This window comes from Porites lutea, chromosome 8 (assembly GCF_958299795.1).
Source record: "Porites lutea chromosome 8, jaPorLute2.1, whole genome shotgun sequence".
Classification (NCBI taxonomy): domain Eukaryota; kingdom Metazoa; phylum Cnidaria; class Anthozoa; order Scleractinia; family Poritidae; genus Porites; species Porites lutea.
Genome location: NC_133208.1, coordinates 16,477,988 through 16,504,900, shown reverse-complemented (window position 1 = coordinate 16,504,900; position 26,913 = coordinate 16,477,988). Strand labels below are relative to the sequence as shown.

Genomic DNA, 26,913 nt, shown 5'->3' with positions numbered 1-26,913 from the left:
TCTAAGCTTTCCGTTTGGCACAGTAACAGAAAAAACAAACAATGGAACGTTAATCTTTGGAGGGAGGGGATACCGATGTTAGTATAAACCACTGGATTAGGAGAGAAAGGGTGTTTTTGCCTTCAATTTAGATAGCATCTTTTGGGACAAGGTGATAATCTGAAATACCTCCTCCCACAGTTTGCTTGGTTCCCCCTCACATTTTTAAGTCGGTTACATGTCTGGACAGGTCGATGGATCCAACACGTACAAAAATGCGTGCTTTGCATCTCAAATTCACTTTTGTACTGGAAGCAGAATGGTTGGAGAGCGCAATATTCTGCCGCTGCTACTTTTTTGCTGTGTGCCTTATACGGTGCTCTTTCCCCAGAGGATTGAAGGTAACTTATTGCACTTTATTACGACATGTCAAAATATTCCCCTCCAGCACCAATCAGCCCAGGAAAGATGACAAGACAATTATTAAGAAGCTCTCCTATCCTTGGTCACGAGTTACTCGATTTCTTTCAAGGCGAGTTTTGAAAAGGGACCGCGGTATGATTCTAACAAACTGAACCGATTGTTGTTATTTTAAAGCTTAAACTTTTCAAAGGACTATGGAAATTCAGCCTTTTTTTGAAAGAGAAAACCAACAAACTGCTGGGAGTTTAGGGGGTGGGGCATATACACGAAGCCGGGATCTTAATAAAGTTTTTCAATTATAGTTGAAACTCATTAAAAACTACATTTCTTTTAGCTAAATTTTTATCTTTTATCTAGTGACTACTCCTTTTTTCTTTATAGCAGCTAGTTTTAAGGCCGGTAAAGTCAATATTGGTGCAGCGGGCGGAAGCTTATTCGCTTGCAAGCAGATCTCCTTCACTCAACCTTTCCCGGGTGGAAAAGAAGTGAAAGTCTTAGCCTCATTTGGCCACGCAGTTAACAACTCAGCTCATTCTAATGGTGCTGCTATTTGGGTGGAATCGGAGGATGCAAACCAATTCCGCGCTTGCGTCTATGAATACAGCGACGGATCAAACAAAACCGCCGAATTTAATTGGGTCGCCATGCAATCTGCACCGTCAGGGGCGCAGTTAGGAACAACCCTCTTGGACTCCTGGGCTACTGGGACAGAATGCAAAAGGATCGACTTTCCCCAGGTTAGCTTTTGTTGTCGTTGTTGTTGTTTTTGTCTGTTTGTTTAATACTACGATAAAATAGTGACGAGATAAAACCAATACAACAAATAACATTATTCGCCGCAGCGACTCCGGACGTAAAAATTAAACGATTAACCCTTTAAGCCCTAATAGTGATCAGCATCAATTTTCTCCTTGCAATATCAGTGCTTTGTAAAACAGTGTGGTCATGAGAATTAAGGACATGATCACACAAGATGAATATATATAACTGATACTTAAACAAATTCTCTCCACTACTTCCATTGAAAACGTATAGGGGTAACACACGAGAATTTGAATTTTGATGTTAGGGTTTAAAAGGTTAAAACGGTATGGGATTTTCTGCGATCGAGCAGGGGTCGAGGTGGGCTGGTTTAACTGCGAAGTGAAGTTTAAAAGGAACTCTACTGTAAGCCAGGAAAATGGGCAGCTCCAGATTTATTTACCGAAGTGGATTAAATGGTTTCATTTTATTGCTTTTGACTGCGCGATTTATTAACCCCTTAAACCCTAACATCAAAATTCAAATTCTCATTTGTTATCCCTATACGTTTTCAATAGAAGTAGTGGGGAGAATTTGTTGACGTATCAATTAGATTCATCTTGTGTGATCATGTCCTTAATTCTCATGACCACTCTGTTTTATAAAACAGTGATATTACAAGGAGAAATTTGACGCTGATCACTCTTAGGGCTTAAAAGGTTCATGTTGCTTGAGATGTTTCGATGTACAACAATGTTCTTGTGCATGCATGACGCCACGTTTATATATGGACTTAGCCGTATTGTGAAAAATGGGACAGATGTCAATCCACAAAATATATTTTGTTTCTAGTTGTTTTATGACATATTTTAAAAGAACATTTATGAATATGAAGTTGACACTTGACACTGAGATCTTGAAATCTTAGCCTGATGTTTGATGTTTGAATAACCCTTTCAAGACCGTGAAAGGCTGTTGATATACTGTCTTTTATCAATTATACAAACTATTAGGAGGGTTATTAAATGTTGATTGACATTCCCGTTTTTTAACATATTTTCAGTCTTAAAGAGATAAATGCATAAAAAGTAAAACGTGCTTAACAATTGTTTTAAATCTAAGGAATATTTTAATTGTCTTTTACTGAATGCCCCTTGGTAAATTTGGCTAAAAATTAATCTGGCAATCTTTCCATAAACAATTTTAAGGTAAACATAAATAATATTTTCAGAAAGCAAAATGTAATTTCATCTTCACTGTACTGGCGTTTCAGGCATTTTATTTTGTTTTGGTTTAGTGTCTACTTTTGACACTTTTATAACATCGAAGATGGTCAACCGAAGACGGCCAAAAGTTCATGGAAGTATTATTTTAAACTTTTTCCGGTCACGTGAACTATAAGTGTACATTTTCCCGTATTATTTACACCAAGTGACTTAAGAGGCTTCAATTAAACTTCCACTTAAATTTTATCAATACTTATCCATAAAAACATATTCCAATGACCTATCCCTTTGATTTAATTTACGGGCAATCACTCATTCTATTTATAGTCATTGCTACTGGTCATTCATTCATTCTTATTTATACGTATAATCTACTTATTGTCAATTAAATATAGTAACTGCGTCCTGTTATCTTGCCAGGAGCGAAGAGTTAATATCCGCACATACGCCCGTGCGTACAGCTGAAATCTTTTTTAGTACCTGAAAGCACTTTATCATAAAACCCGGATGACAGATATTTTTTTCGCATTATATTGGAGTCCTTTTTAGTATTTCCTTCATCCTTATTGTTCTATCAACGGCTCACTGCAAGAAACCCTATAGTGGGGTGACAGACGAGTGACGGAGTTCTCTTGCAATTCTGCGCAGCTCATAAACAAGCACAAGGACGTTAATTGCTATTGATGGCGTTGTAACAGAGTTTGCCCGTCTGGAGCCGTCTGAAGGGTAGACGTATCGCGCTCTGCTTGTAACCTCTTTGATTACGTCACTGTTTTACTTTTTTCCCCGTTAACATTGTATCTTACCGATAACACTAGAGAGGTGTAAAAAAAAAACAACGGACTACTGCATTTTTCCTCCGCGTTTATTTGCTGAAAGTGTTCCGCGGAAAACGTAGGAAATGGCGTTTCTGGGACCCCAAATTAAAACTTTTTTTGCGGGAACATGCCCCCAGGCTCTCCTAGTTTGGAGCGCCTTCAGTACATTAACTTTCCTTCCCGCGCGCATACACCTTCAAAATCTCACACCATTCCAACTACCTCGTCTGCTCGCTAGTATTCCTAATTTATAAGTTCGTTCTGATTTCTTTTTAGCGTTTCCAGTCCCTCCCAACTATACTTGTGACTCCTAGTCACCTGGTTCCAGAGCGACCTCAGGATGCCATGGCCGTGTGGGTGGAGAATTTGACCCAAAGCAGTTTCAAAATTTGCCTCCGAGAAGTAAAGATTTTCGACGGTTTTCATCAGAATATTAAAGTTGTGAGTAATTTTGACAGTGCTTTTCTATTATTTAATTCCAAGTTCTTCACTTTAAAGCAAATAAACCCCTCTAAAATGTCTCTTTTAAACATTAAAATGTTCTGTTACTATTAGCCTGTTCTTGGTGTTCAGATGGTGGCGGGGAGCGAGTTAAATCGTACGCCTGCGCCCTACAATCTGAACGCCTGGGACACTCAGGCTATATTTCTATAAATGGAGATGTATAGGGCGAGATGTAAGAGTTGGTCACCAACTAATAAAGTAAATTGTTTAGTTTTGACTACTGGTATAGACAGGAGAAGTATAACCACTACCCACTTTTCTGTCCGGCGGATCTTCAATATTCTTCTTCGTTTTTGAAACGAAAAAGCTTAAATTACCAGGGACTCACACAGCCTGCTGGGGACACTTATTTGGCTAATTCACTAGTGAAAATGATAACCCGAAGTCCTTTTTCGTATGTTCTTTTAAGCAGAACTGGATGGCATTTACCAATTTGAGGGTTCAAAATTTTACTTTGGCTGATAGTTTGGCGTTTACCAACAACAGATCGTTATCTCGATCGCAAGATAACTTCGCCCTTTGTCAGGTATTAATACGTAAGAAGTTAAAAGGTAGCACTGCTTTGCAATGTCCATTTGTATTGCATTCGTTCTCTTATAATGGAATGTGTCTGAGCTTAGCTTGACATTATTGTTAGTTTGTTTGTTTATTTGTCTGTTTGCGTGTTCGTTTGTTTGCAACATAGCTGCCCAAATACTTCTTTTAAATAATTCATTGTTTTTCTTTACCAGAACATCACCTTCACAGATCCGTTCTTTGCCCCTCCGGTGGTGTTAGTAACACCAAAATACATTTACAGTGGCAACAGTTTGCTTTCTGGTTGTAACGCAGTCACCACCTGGGTTGAGGTAAGATTGTTCTTTCTTTACTGTATCATTGTTAAGTGCAAAAAATGCACCTCCTGATGATAAAAAAGCTTGTTCATGTTACATGTTCAAGAATTTTTCAGTAAGGTATGAGATCTCGGTGCACCCCATGTTATATATATTAGAAAATACGAGATTTATAGGACGCAAATTTGACGATACTGGACTGCATGATTATTATAAGAAAAAAATAAAATAAAATTAATCGAATATTTTATTTCATTAAAGAATTCAACCAAAAGAGATACAAAGATCTGTGTACGAAACTACGATAGGATCAGTAACAATACCATTAAAGTCGACTTCCTGGTTGTTGGAGGTATGTAAAAATACTTACTTAGTACAAAGAAATCACGGTTGTCCAGTACTCACAAATAGACTCCATTGGTGTTAGTGGTGATAAGAAGGGTCTTCATTGGTACCAATGGTACGACTGGTACCAATGGGAAAGCACCCTATTCCACTGGTTCTGTTGGTGAATATGCATCTCATTAAGAGGAATTAGATTATTTTCTTATCTGGTCTAGCTGGGTACAGGGCAATTCGAATGGTCCATTGGTACCAATGGTACGATTGGTACCAATAGAAGAGCACCCTAATTCAATGGTTCTATTGGTGAATATGCATCTTATTAAGGGGACTTAGAATACTTTCTTATGTGGTCTAGCTGGGTACAGGGCAATTCCAATGGTCCATTGGTACCAATGGTACGATTGGTACCAATGGAAAAGCACCCTATTCCAATGGTTCTGTTGGTGAATATGCATCTCATTAAGGGGACTTAGATTATTTTCTTATGTGGTCTAGCTGGGTACAAGGCAATTCCAATTCATAAGAATTATAGCGCGTTTCTGCTTGGTGTAAAAGCGAACTTGTTTTGCACCAATAGAACCATTGGAATGGCATTTTCTGTTGTTACCAATCGTACCATTGGTACCAATGGACCATCGGAAATTGCCCTGTACCCAGCCAGGTCACATGGGAAAATAATCAAAGTCCCCTTAATGAGATGCATATTCACCAACAGAACCACTGGAATGACATCCTTTTCTATTGGTACCAATCGTACCATTGGTACCAATGGACCATCGGAAATTGCCCTGTCCCTAGCCAGGTCACATGAGAAAATAATCAAAGTCCCCTTAATGAGATGCATATTCACCAACAGAACCACTGGAATGACATCCTTTTCTATTGGTACCAATCCTACCATTGGTACCAATGGACCATCGGTTTGACGAATCGTATCCGTTTGTGTATATTGGACATGTGTGATTCTATTGGTCCTGGTTATATGTGGCTTCTTGTGTTATGTTTGTGAGATTTAGCAAGCGTTTATTGAATGACGCACAGGATGAATTTTCCAGAAAAATCGGTGCGTCAGGAAAAAGGTATAGGCCTAGATAAATTTGTACAATTAAGCATTTATGTAAACTGTACCTTTCACTTTGCTGTTGTTTTTTCATCGAGTTTAGACTTATGTGAAACGCGATTTTTGTACACTCCTACTAGATCCGGATCCTTGTCTGGACGTAATCTGTGATTACCACTGTCTTTGTAAGGCTTTTGGACCATACGATGCCCGCTGCGTGCACGCAGAAAACTGTCCATCCTACCAAGAGCCCATATGTTCCTCCAACGGAATGACGTTTGATAATAGGTGTCTCTTTGAACAAGAAATGTGTCTGTTGCGACTCAACTACACTATCCAACATCCCGGTGGTTGTGAAGGTTAGCAACTCATGATGATCAGTACGCTGCTCATTTATTAGTTTTATCTGAAACATCAGATTTAGACTGTCAAGTGTAAGCATTTTAGGAAAAAACTCGCAGCAACACCTACAATGATCATTTAAGCATTCAATGAAAGCTACGTTTTTGTTACTGCTTTCATTTTGCTCTATGCATTTACCATAATTTAATGATTTTTGTTTTGTTTTGTTCTTTTTGTTTTTTATTTCCGTTTCTTTTTGTCAGGGTTCCCATTTCAGCGCGGCCGAATTCACATGCCTCACATACCATCTTTGGGATACTCTCATTGCGAAGCTGTTCGTTTCCGACCATTTGTATTCTATCCTGACAAACCTATCCAAGTACAGATAACTGTAAATCACATCGATACCAGTGACATGACATATGTCCACGATGCTGCTGTGTCGTGGATTGAAGATGTAAGTTACGAACAATTCACTGGGTGCGTGATGGCGGCAGGGTATAACGAGCGCAAGTCCAGTGCTAATGTGTCCATAGACTGGATAGCTTATCAGGGAGCTCCAGTGGGTGGGGTCACTGGAGAAGTGCGCATGTCACAGTGGTGGACTGGAACGACTTGTAAGACCGTGAGTTTCCCTTCGGTAAGTTATTAGATCTTTTCAAAACGCATACCTACTACTTAACTACTTCTGACTACGACGACGACGACGACGACGACGACTAACAGCATCATTATCACTACCCCTACCGGGCTTCCATCATAGGTCTACCATGAAAATATAAAACGAATACGTGGCTTTTTATAATAAATTTTCTGGATAGTTTACTACAAATTGTTAAAAAGACCTTTTTGGCTCGTATATTTTGTTTTCCCATTTCAGACTACGAGAGGTCACCTCATCAGAACAATTTTTTTTCAAATGTCGTCCTTTTCACTAGTGCATATGTGTGCATAACGTTGTGATCTTTATTGTAAAAACTAGAATGCAAGCTGAAAAGGTCTATTTCCCTCACATCAAAGGTCAATGTTTTACTAGTTTTGTAAGTAACGTCCAAAAAGCTATCGGATTATGAGACAAATGGACTAGATTATTTATTGCTCGGATTTGTAATGCAAGCTACACTTCAACCCAGAGAAGTTACCAGACATTAGAAGAAAGGGCTCAAGGTCTGTTATATGAAATAGTATATGAAATGACACAGACCATTTTGTCAAGAAAAATCCATTAAAGTGGCAGTTAGACGCCATCAAAGCGTATTTTGCTTTACCTCATTGCCTGTTATTCCTATACTTAATTTTATACCATTTTCCAATCAGGGCACGTTTTCAAAGGATCCTTCAGTGTTTGTTACCGCAGAACATCACCGTGCCGGACTGAAGAGAGACGCCGCCAGTATTTGGTTAGAGGACATTGGACAATCTTCCGTTAAAATATGTTTACGGGAACTGCAAAATTACGCTGGCTCCCACGAGGACATTTATGTTGTAAGCATTTAGGATGATTTGATCACAACTTATAAATATAATTACTGATTCAGTTTCAGTTTGAGATAGATTGAGAATTAGCTCTGAGGTTAGGACCTGGACAACCAAGATCCCTTTCGACCACTTTATAGTCACCGTAAAAGTGTAAAAAATGTGTAAAACTGTAACTAAACGGTTTTATTTGAAGGCGCGTTTTCTCAAATTGCAAGTGATTTTCGACTTTGGGAACTAAATGGTAACTAATTGGAAGAATTCATGTATGTAAATGAATCAAAAAGAGAGGGCTTGTAAAGTCTTCCTTTCATTTCTACCCTGCTTGAGTGAAAATTTTTTAACATCAAAATGTTCGCGCGTAATAGGGGCTGTCAACCTTTAGCCTCTGACGTCACAGTTTGTTGCTGTTAACAACTGATAACTCAGGGGCTTTTAGTAACGTTTCCATATGAATATATGGACTAGTTCGACGATGACCTCCAAACAAGGAAAGTCATGTAACACTTCGTCCCACTTCCACTAATTGAAAATGTTCGCCTAATTTGGTCAAAGTTTGCAGCTTCAGCTTCAAATTACGTGTTACTGTGTACATGTCCGTCTTAGTTAAATGTTCGTCTTAACAGGGCGTATGCCTGAAGAGAGGCAGGACCAATTCTAGGTGTACCTTTAAAGAGATTCCCGTCTTATATAGAGAGTGAAAAAGTATGTCTGAAGAACAACAGGGACCAACTCTAGGTGCCCGTTTTGGGGAGGTGTCCGTCTTATAGAGAGTCAAATAACACGACTTAAGAACGGCAGGGACCAACTCTAGGTTTCTGTTTTAGGGAGGTGTCCTTCTTCCAGAGTCAAATACTGCTGAGGAACGGAAGGGATCAACACTTGGTTACCGTTTTAGGGAGGTGTCCTTCTTTCAGAGTCAAATACTGCTGAGGAGCGGAATGAACGAACTCTTGGTTACCGTTTTAGGGAGGTGTCCGTCTTACAGAGTCAAATACTGTAACTGCTGAAGAACGGCAGGGACCAGCTCTAGGCTTCTGTTTTAGGGAGGTGTCTGTCTTACAGAGTCAAATACTGTAACTGAAGAACGGCAGGGACCAACTCTAGGTGTCAGGGAAATGTTCGTCTTATAGGGAGTCAAATAAATTAAAATGAAAGAAGAAAGGCAGGGGTCAGCTCAAGGCGGGTCCGTTTTAGGGAGGTGTTCGTCTTATACAAATTTAAATAATATGGCTAAAGAACGGAAGGAGCCAACTCTAGGTCTCCCTTTTAGCGAGGTGTCGCTGTCTTTTAAGGGTGTCCTTGAAAGAGGGAGTTGACCGTATTATTTTGAAATTCATTTTGTTTTAGAACTGGTTGGCGTTTTCTTCACTTCACAAGCCTCTTTTCGCAGAACACGATTCTATTTATTTTGCAAACTCTGGGATTCCTCCAGGTGATCATAACAATGCTTTCTGCGAGGTCAGTTATCACTGTCTTATGTCTGTCCTTCCGTTACTGTTTTACCTGTCTGGCGACTGATAAACATGAAAGTCTCTTTTTTCAAACTTGCTTTTTTTATTATTTTTTTTAGGATATTCACTTTATCAGGGTGTACAATATTGCCCCGACTATCTTCGTGTCAGTGAACCATACATCTACTGGTGGAAATCAGGACCCTATGCACAACTCCATTACCGCTTGGGTTGAGGTAAATTAACACGAACAAATAAGCGAATATTTAAGAAATGAATTTACAAAGGACACAAGCTAAGGCAAAAAGATACAAGAACTTACGTGTAACATGCATGACTTGCCGACATAGGAAAAGGAAGCTTAATATTCAGTTTTATACTCGGGTTTTTTAAGCCCACGATAAACATTTAAACGTCACAAAATATCTCTGGCTGCTTACTTGACCAAACTACGCCGTATAATACGATCGACTGCCAAGAATGCCATGCCCCAAAATGGCCGTCATTTTGGATTTGTCTTAGGTTTGCAAAATTGATGTGGGAATATTTTTGCAAACGAATCATTAAAACTTAACCCTAAAATTCTCAATTTGCAACCGTGCTCATAAACTGTTGCCACAGAAGCACATACAATTGGATGTACACAAAAAGTGGAGCTAAAATGGCTGTGAAGGTAACAGAATTAGGTGGTTGTAGCTGTTGAAAGTCAGGGCACGTTCGGTCGCCTTCTACTCTCCCCTTCCGGTCTGGATAGAGTTGAGTTTTATTATATATTCTTACTTGTTGCTGCTGTTTTTGGTTGTTTGTAGTATAATTTGTTATTCTTTATATAAAAAATCTTATCAAAGTATCGCAGAAGGCACACACAACACTTCGAAATTGCCTGGATCAATAGAGCGAACGTTTTTGTAGTCAATCGACCGTGACGACCGTTGTAAGAGGCCAAAGCTACATGCAGCTTAATTATATATTTTTTTTTTCAGTACATTAACACAACAGGCGCCCGAGTTTGTTTAAAAGAACTGTACGAATCCAAGTATGACCCGCTTTCCGTATCATACACTGTACTGTCAGGTAAGAGGTGGTGAGCTTCAAAAGGAAGTGGTCATAAATCACTAGCGGGGAGATCTACTAAAAAGTTTAGGGCAAGGGTCAAAAGATATTGACCCTCCCTTAAATTTGGGTTTACAAACTCTAACCCCGCCCAAAACCTAAGTCAAATCGTTATGAACCTTCCTTGAGAAAGCTCCTTTTTCAATCAGTTATTTAATTCCATTGTTGAAATCAATGTGGACAGAGTGTGTAACATACTGTCCATAGCGATCACCTATTTCTGATTTCGCTATCACCTATTTCTAAGTTCGTACTTGCAGCGTAAGTAGTGTTGTTCTAAAATTGAGAAAGTGCACATCTGAGTAAACAAATTTGTTAAAAACTGTTAAAAAATAGGATGTTCTTGCATTAACAAAAGATACCAATATTGTATCGAGGAATCGTTCAAGCTTTGGCTTCTTTAATTTACTATCTTGCGATTAGCAAAATAGAAGAAAATTTGAAAGTTCTTCCTTTCTTTCAATTTGGAAATTTTCCAGACAGTCCCCGTCCCTGTAATGAAACCACTTTGCCACGCATAATAAGCTTACAGACAAAATAGACATACTTGTTTGCAGGTTAAGGTGCCAAAACGTGAGGCGGCTATCCCATTTCATGGCCTTACTGAAGACATGTACACATTATTTTTCCCACAACCACAAGGGTTAATAAGGAACAACATATTTTGGTACTCCACGGATTGTACACAGAGTTGTTGTAGGGCTCATGAACTGAATATGGGTTGGCATGTAGGAGAAATGTAAGTACCTACGATCGGAACTGGTTCCTGAAAAGGATTCAGTTTATTCTGTGTCTTCAAAATTTTAGATATTTGCCACCCAGGATGGAGTTACTTTGGCGGTTATTGCTACTTCACAAGTGCCGCATGCGCTTCTTGGCTGACCGCAGAAGCAAATTGCTCGACCATGAGTTCAAATCTGGTGACAGTTCACAACCAAGAGGAAAATGTTTATATTCAGCACCGACACAACGGAGACAGATCCTGGATTGGACTCAATGACCGAAGCGTGGAGGGCTCCTTTGTGTGGACAAACAAAGAGATAAGTAGTTTTAGGTTCTGGGCTCCAAGACAACCCAACAACTGGAAAAACGAAGACTGCGTTCACACCCTTGGCGCCAGGCATAGTTACACTTGGAATGATGTGCCTTGTGATAACTGCTACAACTACACTTGTTTTACAGGTTAGTAAAGTATTATTTCACATCAAAAGGAAATTATCCTGGATGAAAAAAGAATTCTCCCCTCGACTGTTTTAAGAGCGCCACGTAGAGCTTTCGGTTTCCAGTCTGAATGTCTTGAAAGCTAAAAGACGAGTGTCAGTTTTGCGAGACTACAGGCTGGAAGGCGAAAGTTTAATGTTCTTCTGCAAACTGAATAGTCAATTTTGCAGAAAACCTTTTTATGCAGGATAATTTCTCATAGGAGATAAACTAGAAAAATGGTTATGTGTTGACTCTGCCATCTTCAAAAGAGCCAAATCTTGCATGCGCAAGAGTAAAACAAATTTGTAAAAACGCGTTGAAAAGTTTTTCTTAACAGCATGCATGTGGGTTTCACTTGTTGAAACTTTGCTTGCGTCACTGCGCTTAGATGAGTGTACAATTAACTTCCATACTGCAATGCTGTCAATGCTGCTTGTCAAAACGCCGCGGGCTCATACACCTGTTCGTGTAAAGCCGGATTTACGGGAGATGAAAAGAAATGTTATGGTAAGAATATAATGAAAAAAATGCCAGTTCAAAGTATCTTGGCACTTAAAATAAATTTTCAAAGTGGTGTTATTATGTTAAATCTTCACCAAACACTTACATTTTTATTAGACAGCAGTTACCCCTGAATGGTGCACAAACATAATATATAGATTTAGCCAGGGCTAAAAGCGAAGCTCCCATTAATAAATTTATAATTTAAATCAAACAATAAACTTGTAATCCACAAAACAGTTAACTTAAGGGCACATATGTCACTTTTTAGGGAAAGCTAAGCCTAAGTGATTTTAGAGTGAAAAAAATCTTACATCGAGTTGATAGCCTTATATGTACACCAAAAAAATTGCAATCATCTTCGATCACATTTAAGAGCCATAATGGCTCTTCATCAGAGTAGATTAGACCTGGAAAACGAATTTTTGGAAAACAAATCAGTTTTGTTCGACAAGTTTACTTAACAAAATCTTGCCAACAAATCTGGGTGCGTGTAAACCAACATTTCATACTTTTTATGCATCACATCCGAGGTGAAACAGTAATATGAGGCGCTGTTTTTATCATAGAAACCTTAGACAAAATGCAGTATTTCACAATTTTTCAAGAAAAATTGCACTCATTCAATGTTCAGAACCATTGAAGCACGCGTGGGCTTTTAGCAAAACCGTTCAAAAAATTTCCAAAATCACCTATACGGCCAGCCGGTTCTCACTTTTGACAAGCGCCAAATTTTCAGTGAACATTAAAAGAGTTACGCTTTATTGTGTTTATTTTTTATTTAATAGTTTTTAAGGCGATGTGTATTCTAAAAAAGCGCTTGATACGCGAGGCCTTTTGAGTACTCCTGAAGGCGATGTTTATGAACAACTGAAAACAAACGGCAAAGCGATTAAAATTGCAAGAGACTACGAACAATCAATAAAAGAAATTTAATTCGGACAAAAATTTACAGAGACAACAATTTTCATCCACGAAGACAAGTATTAAAGCGTCTCTAAAAATCCTGAGTCTTCAAGCTTAAGCTTACAGCTTTTAGCCGGCTTCCCGGTGTTTACTCTTTTCAAAGATGAACTCGAGGTAAGAAAATCGCTCAAAGCTTTCTTTCTACAGCCAAAATGTTTGCAAATACTCTTCGGAACGTTTTTTCTTTCTATTTGCGGAGATAAAATATCGATTAAGGGCTTTTTAAAGTTCGGTAAGCTCATATCAAACCTCATACTAGGTCAGATCATTGTCCTCAGATTTTAATACAAATGTGCATAAACTAGCCTCATAAACTGCGCTCGACTTCATGAAATTAGATATATAAAAAACAAACAAACACATATACAATAATTACTCAGGCTTACCATTCGAGATGCAGCTCCTGAAAGCTATCAAGTAAGGCCAGAGTCGCTCGAGAGACTTTTCAACCCGCATCCAGCAAGGTGAAAAACGAAAACGATGTCATCCGAAATCGGATTTCCGACTTTGACAAGCGATGCATTTCTCAACCAAAAATTCAATAAACAAACCAGCCATGAATAACAGAAGACTGTTGAGAGAAGCTGTATTTCATTTGATGCATCCAGTGAAAGAAGACAGTAAAAAAAAATCGCAAGTTGACAAAAAATTCTGTAAGCTTCAGCTGTCAAAGTAAACAAGTTTCAAGATGCTGTATAAATTTTCTGCATGAACCCACCCGTCAAATTTTGACCAATCACAGCAAAAAAATTGGACGTAGAGCGTGACCAACGCGTGACTATGGTGAGAAAAGTGAAAAGCCTCTGTCTTCCCTGCTGGTATTTTTAAATGACTGGCTGAATTTTCGCGTCCGAGATCAGTTTGAAATCGAAAGGTTAATAGCGCGGGGCCATAGTGACATTAACACAACACCTTCTGTCATCATGTCATTATTTTGCTGCCGTTCTGTTTGCCTCGCGTTGCCTTTGTCTATTCATTCTAGCTCTGTCTCGTTCTGCTTGCCGGCGTTCTTTACTATAATTTTCTCTCCTTCTTATCGCCCTGACATCTTTCTACTTGCCGACTTTCTTCGCTAAAATTTTGTCTTCTTCTTCTACTTCTAACGCGCTCTCTTTGGCGATCGTCTTCGCTTGCTCTACGCGTGTTGACTTTTGCTCTCTGCCGTTGACCTTCTCCTGCTCGCTGATTAAAACCTGTCGTCTACACGCTAAAATCTCTCTGCTGTTGTTTGTTGACATAATAGCTTTCGTAAGTTGTAATAAAAAGATATAAAGGCTCTGTCGAAAAATCTTTTTGCTAAGTTGCTTTGAAAAATTCTTTTTCAAAACCAGTTGCGCGATATAATTGCGCGACGTTGCGCCATGCGATTTCCCGCCAAAAAATCTCTACATTCCTCTACCCCAACAGTCCATGCGGACTACTTTCCACTACCCGGAAAGTCCGTACGGACGGACGTACGCTGATGTCATAACCAAAATTTCTCGGATGGATAGTTTACCAAATTATCTTAGTTATGGTGCTCCGCTCGCGCGCGCAAGGAGCTCCGCTAAAATCTTATTTCATATGAGTATTAATGAGTAAGATGTAGAAAAGTGTTGTGACAACGCTTAATGTTGGGATTTCAAACTGTGTGTCAAATACCCCAGCTTTATATAATTGCATTCTCGCGCATATTTAATGCTTCTATGCATACATGACTTAAAAATATACGGCTATTTCGAGAAGGTTGTCGGAAAAGTGCACGCGACAATCCCGAAAGGTATTGTTGGTGGTTTTGAATTCACTGTTCTTCAAATAAGTTTGAAAGAATGACACAAGGGAACATGGAGGTACGTTTGCGAGTGCTAAAGGAAAGCAACAATTGTAGGTTCGACAGCTACAGTGTCAGGAACAGTGTATTTATCATATCCCATATTACCTTTCGGGATTTCTATTCGCGTGCACATTTTTTCCGACAACCTTTCTCGAAATAGCTGTACATACAATCAGAACAAATACTGCTTACCTCCATCCAAGGCCAACTAAAACTATTCCTTGATAAAAACTTGATAAAATTGCACTATTATCCAAGTAAGGACGCATAGAAGTGGGAAATACTTTTCTTTAAGGTAAGACTGGTAATGATATTTTACCCAATATAAAAAATTTAAGCTGAAAATGTCCTGTTACCCTTTGGTGGAAACAAAAAGCCATTGGAGATATTTCCAGGGGCTTTGGTTACGTTACAGGAAGGTTTGTCGGTTTTTTATTATTATATTTTCTCTCGCCCTCATTATTTTTATTTGTTTGTTGTTGTTCCGATCGAGTGAAAGTTTTTAAAATTTGGTAGTTCCAGTTTTTCATAAATCACATGGAAGACAAGAAAAGGTCTTTTGAAGAATTTCTTAACAAACCTTTGCTTGGTTCTAGACTTAGATGAGTGTACTACCAACTCTCATATTTGTGACGTCAACGCTGTTTGTCAAAATACTGCGGGCTCACACACCTGTTCGTGTAAGGCGGGATATACAGGGAATGGAAAAACATGTTATGGTAAGTTAGAAAATGAAAGAGAAAATGCCAATTACAGGAAGGTTTGTCGGTTTTCTCTTTAGTTAAGTTATTTTAAAATCATATTGTCACTTATCCTTCCATCAAAAAAGACCTGCACATGAAATTTATATGGTACATTTTGAGAACCGGTTTTATTATATTTTCTCTCGCCCTCATTATTTTTATTTGTCTGTTGTTGTTCCGATCGAGTGAAAGTTTTTAAAATTTGGTAGTTCCAGTTTTTCATAAATCACATGGAAGACAAGAAAAGATCTTTTGAAGAATTTCTTAACAAACCTTTGCTTGGTTCTAGACTTAGATGAGTGTACTACCAACTCTCATATTTGTGACGTCAATGCTATCTGTCAAAATACTGCGGGCTCACACACCTGTTCGTGTAAGGCGGGGTATACAGGGAATGGAAAAACATGTTATGGTAAGTTAGAAAATGAAAGAGAAAATGTCAGTTAAAAGTGTTTACTTAACCAAGTAGTTTTTGGCTAAAAGCTTCGATAAAACATATCAGACGGAACTTGCGCGGCAGGTAAATGAAACCTAACGTGAAATATTATCGCACGTTTTTAGATGTGGACGAGTGTTCTAGCAATGCTCACGGCTGTGATGTCAACGCAGTGTGTACAAATACCCAAGGATCGCATTCCTGTGCATGCAAAGCTAAATATACAGGAAATGGTACAATATGTGTACTTGGTAAGGACGTATTCTATACTTACTACATAGGCTGCCTGATTCGCCAAAGTTCCAACAAATGCAAAGATGATTTTGAATAAAATTCAGCAACTAGTACTTATTGAAATAATACCATCATCTTGATAATATGAACATGGGGCTGTAATTTGTGCAAAAAATTTATTTACATGAAGATACAGTCAAACAAACGCTCCTCACTCAAAAGTCACAAGTCACATTCCCTTTTTTGACAATAAAATTATATCATGATAGTACTGAACAAATATATTATGCTTACTTTTGCTTTAAACTGAGTCCTATATACATTTGTACCGATGATTCTTTAAGCCTTTCGCTTTACAAAATGAGCTAAGCCTAGTTGTTCAAAAGGTGGATAACGCTATCCACTGGATAAATGATCTCTATCCGGTGGATAGCACAATTGTTTTCCTAATGCTTATCCGCTGCTGGATAGTGATTTATCCAGTGAATGGTGCTATCCAACGTTTCAACAACGGGGGCCTGGAGTGTAAAGAAGCCCCATCTATGTAACTTCGCAACGCCCTAGAAGAAAAGCCTAAAAGTAAGTGAGTTATAACGATTTTAAAACTACTAATAATTATTATAAAAGTTCTTTGCAATACTAACCAGAAAAACAACCCTGTACTTACCCTAAAAAGCCAGTTACAGCTGAAACAAATAAGTACAGTGTAAGTTAGTAACGAAAGCTTTATTTTTTATTCTTTATTATTATTTTTCAACAGACACTATAACTAATGTTGTTCATCAATTACGTATTAGTGATAACTGATAATTTTTAAAAATATCCAGTGGATCTTCTCCTTTTTTCAGCACCGTTCAAAGCTGTTTTTACAAACCTTGGTATAAGCGGAAGACTTTTATATAGTAAAACCCCAATTGGGGTTGATGCGTCAAGGGATTCTTTGTTAACGCGTTGCCCCCTTTCTACCGGGAGGTGATTTAGATAAGCCTGTACATTCAAAGATTTAACGATGACCTTACGCAATAATTGCTTTGATATACTTTTTCATCATCCAGTATCTTTCAGCGCGGTCTTCACAAACCTAGGTGCGAGTGGGAGACTGGGTCCAACTTCTCTTGGTAGTTACTACAGTGGACAGGATCATGACGGTCAAGTTACATTGCTCAGCGGTATTCAACAATGGACTGTACCACAAACAGGTGACTACAGAATAGAGGCAATAGGAGCTGCAGCGGGGTATGATACCCAAAGTAACGGAGGGATATATCGAGGGAGAGGCGCTAGAATGAAAGGGACTTTTCACTTATTTAAAAGCGAAACCATTCAGATACTCGTGGGTCAAGAGGGTGGAATCAACAGTTATGGTACGACTGCTGGAGGCGGTGGAGGTACATTTGTAGTGAGAGGAAGGAGCACGCCTTTGATAGTAGCTGGAGGAGGAGGAGGCATGGATTATTCGGATACAAGACATACAGAATGTGATGCATCCACTGGTACAGCAGGGAAAACTGGGTACAAGTCATATGCAGGAGGAAAAGGTGGACATGGCGCACAGACCGGTGATAGTGATTCTACAGGTAAGGTGGAATTATGACGTTCGAATTAAAATAGGATATAAAAGGAGCTGAAAAATTCACGAAAGGAATTCTAGACAGCCTTGACGCCAAGCCAAACGAGGGCTGAAAAGTGTTTTCCTCGTCATGGAAATGACAATCTGTTTGTTCATTTCAGTATTTTATAAGTAGTATACTATGTTGGAAATCAACCCCGTCGGTGTTTTTTTTTGTTTTAAACGGTATCTCGTGTCTGATTTTATTGCTAGCAATTATGAGTCGCGTGTTTTAATTGATCCTTGTTAAGTTATTTGTTTTATAATAATACGTCAAGGTTGCTCCCTTGAGGTTTTTCCTGTAGAGCTAATTTGTATTCAATTTTGGGCTTGTGAACTCGCATAATTAACTGATTAACAGTGCGTGAAAATGACAAGACTTTCATTTCCTCGAGATAGATGGGAGAAAACGGTTCTGTAATAGTCAGACAAACTTGAAATAAAGCGTTTTTGGCTCCCCTTTGTGTATGTTTTGTTGATATATCCGAGTTTTAGAGCTAAATAAGAAGACATAAACTACACTGAAATAAAGACTTTTCAACTCCACTTTGTGTTTATATATATCTGAGTTTTAGCGCTAAATAAGACGTAGGAAGCCGTTTCTCGCGTTGCTAGGTGATCGCTCCTATTTTCCTTTTAATAGACGGTCCGAAAACCGAGCTCAAGTTACTTCACGGACAAGTCTAGGCAAGTCTATTGTTTCTATTGAAGTAGAGAGACGCTCATTAGTAAACCTATACCGAATTAGTATGCAGGAAGACCCTCATTAGTATGGAGGAAGGCATTTTTTCCCTAGGCTGTAACAATGGGTGACGTCATGGACTCGACCCTTATGCATATCAATGATTTACCTATACCTATACCTTTACCTACACACCGACGGGGTTGATTTCCAAAATAGTATACTACTTTTATAGTTCATGACCACCCAATTTAACTGTGAATGACAACCAATATTTCATGGCCTTTCTGCAGTTATGAAAAAACTTCATACGTTTTTACTCGGACTCTTAACTTGAGGCGTATGCAGTGCGTATAGATTAAGCGGCAAAACACAGTCGATGAAATCCCATGCAACGAGGATTTAAGCATTATCGGCTAGCCTGAAATGTTGTGTATTGTCCTTCTTGCATCTGAAAACGACGAATTATAGCAATTTGGTGGGTTTTACATTCGACGTTTACCTGAGCGTATAATAGAAAGACAAGACTGGGAGGAAACTCGGCGAACCCTAGCGCTGGACAGGTTCAGTGCCGAGCTGATTTTTACCAACAAATTAAATACCCATAGCACAGCTTCCAAACCAACGAACACCAGGCAAACTGGAAGCCAGAGGTTTCTTCTCGAGCCAATAAATTTGAAATCCGTTGAAAACTCAAAGTGCCTGAGCTCAAATAATTTCGAGTAATTCAGCAACCGAAGCTCGATCGAGCCGTAGCTAGATGTTCGTGTGCCGGCCTGTAACAGTAGAGAGATTACGAGTTACGTTTACGGCTAACAGCAAACGCCAGATTCAAGTTGAGAATTTCTCAGAATAGAAAATAAACAGATAAAAGCTGTCCAGAACAATTATATTCTTATGGATAAAACTGGCGTGAAACTACTTATTCTTGAGTAGAAGTAATAAACAGTAAACGACAATTAAGGGGAAAATCTGGTCACGTGGTATAAATTCATTCATTTGCCGTTTGGAGCCTGTGACTCTTAATCTCTCTAATAACTAACAGTCACGCCGTTTGCTCCTTTCTGATTGGATGATAACAAACAATGTCCTTTTCATAAATGCATCCCGCGGAAGGGAAGCAGGGGCAAATAAACAGCGGAAACATCCGTTGCACAGAAAGTCTCCGTTTTAACTGCTTTAAAAAGCATGGTAGGCCCGTAATCATATGAAGTGAACATTGATCGATCGATAGCGTTTACTATAACGCCAGTATAAGAAGCTGAACTTATTTGACGTCATTTTTCGCTAACTGGTTTATTTGCCCCTGCTTCCCTTCCGCGGAATGCATTTATGAAAGGACTATAATTCATCGCTTTCAGCTGCAAGAACGACAATACAAAACATTTCAGGTAAAGACACGTTTATGTTGATACTTATTTATAAGAATTCATCGCATTATTACATCCCGATAATATGAACCTTATAGCTTATTTGATTCCAATACATTTCCTCTAAATTCAAACGTCAAAACAGTCACACAATTTGTGTGGGTGTCCTGTGATAATTCTTCAGAAATCCAGTATACTCCGCGTAAAATGTATCGATTGTACGATAGAATTTAACGAGGTAGCTTCAGATGCCCTTCTCAGGTCTAAGATTTTGTTTGCCGATTAAATGTTTCATCGAGATTGTTTGACTGTATGTATATAAAAGCTTACTGGATAAACCCTTTGCTACGGGGGGCCACGGTGAAATAAATATTCACTAATGCTTCTTAAAAGCTGGCTATGTGTTTTGTAGTAAAATATGCATTGAATGTAGAAGGTATCAAGGACGCTGGCTACAAGAAACTCGGTACGCGACATGATAACACATCCTAAAGATCAACATGACCAGTACCGACGACATGTATGCGTCTTCCGCAGCTTCAAACACTGTTAACCTCCAACACTACCGTCGTGAAACATGCAGTAATCTCCAGTATGAATATTTAAAAAAAGTAAACGGGTGCCATTTAATTGGAAACTTAATGAAAATATTACTAAATGCACTTCCGCAACGGGAACTTGTTTCTAATCATATGAATAAGATGGCGCCAAAAATACTCCACGTTAAAGATGAAAATTTTCTGAGAAAATGTGGAGTCGAATTTCTTTAGAATTTTTGAAGCAATAATAGAGTGGATTTTTTCTCGATTCTCAATCGACTTCTCGTTTGATTACCGAAATGAATAATTCAAGGTTAACTATAGAATACAGGGCCAATTTTCTAGATATATTCGTTGTGGTGGCTCCTTGGCTTGATAGTCCCGACTGACGAGCCACCGAGCCGTCGAGCCACTAAAGTATATAACCTCGACTGAAGAGCCACGAAGCCGCCGACCCACTAACATATATACCTTTACTTGCTCTTTAAATTTTACACTTTCACGTCTTTCAAGTTTTTTAATTATGTCTGTCTTATAGTTATATGTCTTATATGATTTCTCGTTCTTTAAACACTTGTCATGACTAGCGAGCTACCGAGCAACTTCTGTTTAAGACCTTAAAATATGGCCCTGTATTCTGTAGTTGCTCCTAATTCAAAAACACCATGCAGACAACAGATGAGCAGTGACGCACGACACACAGTCAAATCTTACAGAAAGCAGGATAATTTAATCAAGAAATCGTTCTGCCCTCCTAATGAAAGATGACAAATTACCGAAAGACCTACTTTACCTCCATATCTCATCCTTAAAGCGGCGAAAATTTCTCCGAAACTTTAAGTAAAATTCATGTTGTTATCACAGACCCGCTAAAGTCGTGAGACAAATTTGCGCTAGGGACGTTCATTTACAAATTCCAAACAAATAGTACATGCGGCACGAATGGAACTACAGTGGAACCTCGATTTAACGAAGGGCCAAGGGACTGGCAAAATGTGTTCGCTATATCGAGGTTATTTTTCATATATCTTACTATGACTAGGGTAAAGAAACTCGTTCGTTATACCGAGGACTTCGTTATATCGAGGTACCACTCGAGGTACTACAGCCCCTCCTCCCACCCCACATACATCATTTTGAACAGCTGTATCCTCAGTTTACCATGAGTATGAATATTGGTACATTTTTGGTTGGAGGGTGGGGGGCGGGGGGGCAGGAAAAACCAAAGCAGCCACGGAAAACAATCACCCCGAAATAGGAGCAAGGCACGCCGGGAAGAAATAGTAATATCTTTCTTTCCTTTAGTCTCCCTCGCAGCCGTTTTTTGGATGTCACGCAACGCTCCCCCAAAAGAACGGCTGCTGACATCCGAACTACATTCCTTTCTCCGAATTGGCTAATCACAGCTAGGGTTCCATTTTTAGGAACCTTTTCGCGCTAGACTAACCGTTTGAGATTCGTCCAATCAGATATCGTTTTTTATCGCGATCCTCATGTTGAGAAGTATCACAAGCAACACAAGACAAATGGCGGTGCTTGAAGAAGCTCTTCGCAAAGCGTCGTCAAATTTCAAAATTTCCGAGCTTAATGCTTACCAGAAGCTTGCAGTTAGAAAAAGTTTTCGTCGAGAAGGAAGATGTTTTTGTTAAGTTGCCTACACGATCCGGGAAATCGTTAATATATCAAGCTCTCCCGCTCGTGTTTGACCATGTTTCCGATGAAAGCGGTCATAAGATTGTTGTTGTCTCTCCGTTGGTTAGTCTGATGGAAGATCAAGTGAAGTATTTTGAGAAGTCTTGGTCTGTCTGCTGTAAATAGAAATCTTGCGACCAAAGCTGAAAAAGAAGCATCTTTTACAAAAAAAAACCCTATAAATGAATCTACAGTTTTACCCTCGACATTTTACGCATTGCGCTGTCTTAAAATAGATGTTGTGACAGTACATCTGCCGTGCGACTTGGTCAAATTTTGCGTTCTCCTCAAAGGCTTTGTATGAGCAACATGGGGTTCCGATATGGAAATTCTCTGTAAAATTCGCAATGAATTCTTTTTTCTCGCCCACAAAAACTGAAATCTATATCATTTTCTCGAACCTCGACAAAAAACCTACACTCGAAAAAAAGTTTATCGAAGTTTACATTTCCAATCAAGCGTTTTATGCAAGAGTTTTATGCAGTAGGATTTGCCTGAAGAATCGAATAGCTCACTTCACTTCTCTTCATTTGAAATTAGGGCTTTTCTTTTCTCTAATTTTACGAGTCATGGCCGGCACATGCAAGTCAAAAATTAGCTTATAGAAAGTGTGCACACTGAAATCCAGGTGAATTCGTGACCTCCTTCTCTTTACGTCCTTCTCGGCAGAGTACACATGCAACCATTATCGGTGCAGCAAACTTCACATGCTAGAAAGCCGAAAAATATTTACGTATCATTGTTTTAGTAAGGTGTCCACAGGTGCTGAGGTTTTCCTCGGGGCCATGATCCCGAGATTCATTCACCAGTCACAACACCGGTGGTGTGGCCAACCTTTACGGGTTTTGGGACTGGGTAGGGATGGTATCGCCCAGGGGACCTGAGTTCCGTTCGTGCACAATCCCTCTGGGCTGGCCTGTGTCCATAAAAGCTGCAGCTGGTAAATAAATAAGAAATTTAAATAACATGCTAACCAATCAGAGGCTTTACCCGACATTCCAGGAAAACCAGAACACGATTAACGTCGGCAATTCACAGACGTCTCTCTCCCCGAAATATAAATATATAAATATATATATATATATATATATATATATATATATATAGACCAGTAGGTGAACTACTCAAATCCTGAGTGCATGGGTGTTTAATACAAGCCTGTTTCGTAGGCCACCGAAAAGGTGACCCATTCTTCAGTTAAACTCCATTATAACACTGACTACATCAAGAAGAGTGATCGCGTGATAAAAACGGTTACATATAACGTTTGAAATTTAAATTTTTAAGAAATTTTAAAATGAAAAGCGCGCGCTTGCTCTCAATCGCCTACAACTCTTATACGAAACCTAAGTCGCACGAAAGCTCGCGCTACAATCTCTGGCTTTCACATGTTCGATTGTACCTTAGAATGAACTTGCGTCGATGTCTGCATGTAGAGACAAGTTCGTTGCGCTTGTTCAGTGTTGCCATGTGAGGCCTACAGATTAAAAAGAACTTCTCTGTTGTACATAGATTGCAACGTTTTGTAAGGTTGGTGTAAGATTTTGCTTTGGCGAGTATTTTCCACTTGATGTTGAATTCCTTAATGGCCTCCTTTAGTTGCCACAGGTGCTTGCTCAGCTCAGTCTCATTCCTTCTCTTTTCATGTCTAAATGACATCAGGTGGTTTCTGTATCTTGCCTTGAACTGAGTAGCTGTGAGACCGATGTATGTCTCTTTTTCGTCTCCGGTTGTGACTGTGGCTTGGTACACGACTTCACTCACCAGGCATTCTCCGTTTAGCGGGCAGTCTTCTTTTTTCCTACAGCTACACGTGTTCTCTTCGTTTTTCTGTTGCTGCGCTGTTTCTGCTATCTTCAGGATAGCTTTGTTGTGGCCATCTATTATTTGCTTGACGTTGGGCATGCAGCTGTAGCTGAGCTTTATGGTGTTTCTGTTGAAAATTTCCCTCAGTTTGTGGCCCGCTGGGAAAGATCTTTCAATGAGGCTGATGAACGCACGTCCGATGCTGGTTTTGACGCTTTTGTTATATGGTGGATTAAACCATATAATATTTCTTCGTCGTTTGCGTTTCTGTGATGGTGGTTGCTGTGGTGGTTTGTTGAATTCTAGTTTGAAAGCATAGCCACTCTTTCCTAATGCTTCCCGATACGGAGCCAATGCTTCATTGAAAACCTCGTGGTCGGAAGAAACGCTGGATAGCCGCCGGTTAATTGCTGCGGGTATGTTTCTGAGGATGTTGGGTGGGTGGTTCGATTGACTGTGAACGTAAAGCGGGGTTGTGGATGGCTTGGAGTATGGTTTGAATTTTCCGGTGTTTAAATCCAGTGTTACATCTAGGAAGTTAACAACTTTCTTGTTTGCATCAACTGTGATTTGTGATTTTGGGAATTGTTCCATTTCCACTTAGGTGGTGAAGAGTGATTACAATAATTTTTATTATTACCACTTGACCTTGCGCGTGTTATTTACTAGAATGTGTACAGGCAAAGAATGTCCAATAAAATCAACCAAAATTTCTCCGAACGACTATTAAGGGATTTGTAGAATCAAATACTGATGGTGACCAGTAACTGAAATGCAATTGACCTCTTTTAATTTGTCCTGTTGGCGGTATGGCGAACACAATCTTTCAAGTACTTACTTTGATGCTGGGTGAGACTTTCAAAGTGCTCCTCGAGTACCGAGTTCGAACATTCAGTTGTAGGGCAATTGTATTGTATCTTTAAAATGCGTGAATAAAAGTTTTGTTGTTGTTGTTGTTGTCTAATATAAACCTGCCAACAGGGTCCGAAGTGGAGCGGGTCGAAAAAGAAACTCGCCGAGCGAAGAAAGCTGAGGTTGGCCTAGGGGAGAAAAGTGGGGAGGTGGAGCCTGGAGACTTTGTTTTGAGGCCATCTATCCGCCCACTTGCAATTATCTTGTAACACATGCGTCAATAACATGCTAATAAGGTAATTAGACCTAATCGAAAAGGAGTAAAGAGTAAGGAGTAAAGAAGCAGTTTTCGGAGACGGTAGAGACAAAACATAATTCCCTCGTCAAATCATGTTTTTTACACTTGAATGCATCAGCTTCAATTACATTCGCGCACACGTGAGTATTTTTCGCGGAATGAGTCGACAGTCAGCGATGTGACCAATCAGATAACAGAATCTGGTATCATGGACGGGCGGCATCAAAACAAAGCCTAGAGGCGCCCCCGCCATTTTCCCCCAGGCCAAGCTCGGCTCACTTCGCTCGCCATTTTTCTTTCGCCCTCACTTGGGAGCCTGTTCGCAGGCTACTCTTTAGATTCTTCCAGGAACAGCATCCATTTCAAGCAAAGTGGAATTAATCTTGAAAGTGTATATGTAAAAGTATGCCGAGCTTGCACGAATTACCAATGCAATATTTTAACAACCGACTGTCTTTCCCTCGGTATAGTTCTAATTATACGAATCAATCAAATTGATTTGTTTTGTTTTGTTTTTAAACTATCAACCAATCAGCCCCAAAGGTCAGATTCTGACCCTGTGGTTTGCGTGAAAGTGAGCTTCAAGTCCATGGAATTGAACCCAGGGGTTTTTCTCCTTCTCACCGCTTCGGGAAGCTCTTTCTCAATCACGCAGAGAAACAAAATCAAGAAAAAACCTCTTGGACCAGCGTTCGATACAATCGATACCAATCAAAAAGTGATTATCGATAGTTATCGATTTATTGATTGGTTTTCCGATATCGGTTTTTACATGTATCGATTACACCTCTACTGGCCGGGTTACAATGCAGAAATCAGAAATGTCAGCTATTGTTGTCCATGAAATCTTGCTTGCGCTTTTCCAAATAATTATAAATTGTTTTTTTTTTTTTCTAAGAAAACGACAAAGGCAATCAGCATTTCCGCCGGGGCTATAGAATAGATAACTCAGCCAGCCGCCTATTGGCAAAGGCTGGACAAATATTAAAAATATTGATTCTTGTCCTCTAAATACTTCATAAGTTGTTTATGCGGTTGATAAAGGCTAACCACATATTATAACTAAAGCCTAATCAAAGAGTAGTTAGAACTAAAGCTTTTTCTTTGCTCATTGTTATTTAGGTGGCGGCGGCGGTGGGTTCTATTCCAGTGGAAGAAGCTCGAGGTATTTTGGTGGTTCCATGGGGGATGGGGGAGAAGGAGGCAAAGGATTTCTTCAGGGAGGAGTTGGTGGAAGATCCCGGTATAACAATGTCGACGGAGGGTTTGGTGGAGGCGGTGGTGCTTATGGCAACGGTGGAGGTGGTGGAGGCGGTGGAGGTTACTCTGGGGGAGGTAGTGGGGATAATATCCAATATGCCTGTGGAGGAGGGGGAGGATCCTATAATGCTGGAAAGAATCAGCAAAATGAATGTTGTTATAATACAGCTGGACATGGTCGGGTGACTATAACATTAACATAGATTACATACTGTAACTTAGCAAGCAGTGTGGGCTTATTGTTACCTAAAATAGCTTGTTATACCGGTAACAATGTAGCTCTGTAAGGAACATAATCGATGTCTTCAAGGCTAACATAATGTTAATTTCCTAGTTTATTTGGAAAAAAGGAAGTTATAATGTATGCAAATCATTGCAGAATGCAGTTATCAACACATTTTTTAATTGAAATTCGTTCAATGCTCATAATAATGCTTTGAAGATTAAAAGTCATTCATTGCTCTCCTTCTGTTCCCAAGTTTAATCTTACGTAATGCAGAATTAAAGTGATTTTCGTTAAGATAGTGGAAGCCCGCAGAAGTACAACAATAAAAGGGATAAGAAACTTACAATACTTTAAAACATGTAATACAAT

The 26,913-nt window shown here is 39.3% G+C and overlaps 1 protein-coding gene across 1 annotated transcript; it reads left to right on the top strand.

Moving 5' to 3' along the window:
- Positions 1-202: 202 nt before the first annotated feature.
- LOC140945828 (uncharacterized) lies at positions 203-26,616 on the top strand. The gene is made up of 18 exons (XM_073394881.1): positions 203-380; positions 784-1,139; positions 3,464-3,628; positions 4,104-4,217; positions 4,423-4,539; positions 4,786-4,876; positions 6,070-6,288; positions 6,535-6,911; positions 7,589-7,756; positions 9,098-9,208; positions 9,321-9,437; positions 10,185-10,275; positions 11,122-11,496; positions 15,394-15,516; positions 15,830-15,952; positions 16,102-16,227; positions 17,266-17,787; positions 26,181-26,616. The coding sequence occupies exons 1-18, from the start codon at positions 218-220 to the stop codon at positions 26,519-26,521; spliced, it is 3,699 nt and encodes a 1,232-aa protein (XP_073250982.1). The 5' UTR covers positions 203-217; the 3' UTR covers positions 26,522-26,616.
- Positions 26,617-26,913: the final 297 nt, after the last annotated feature.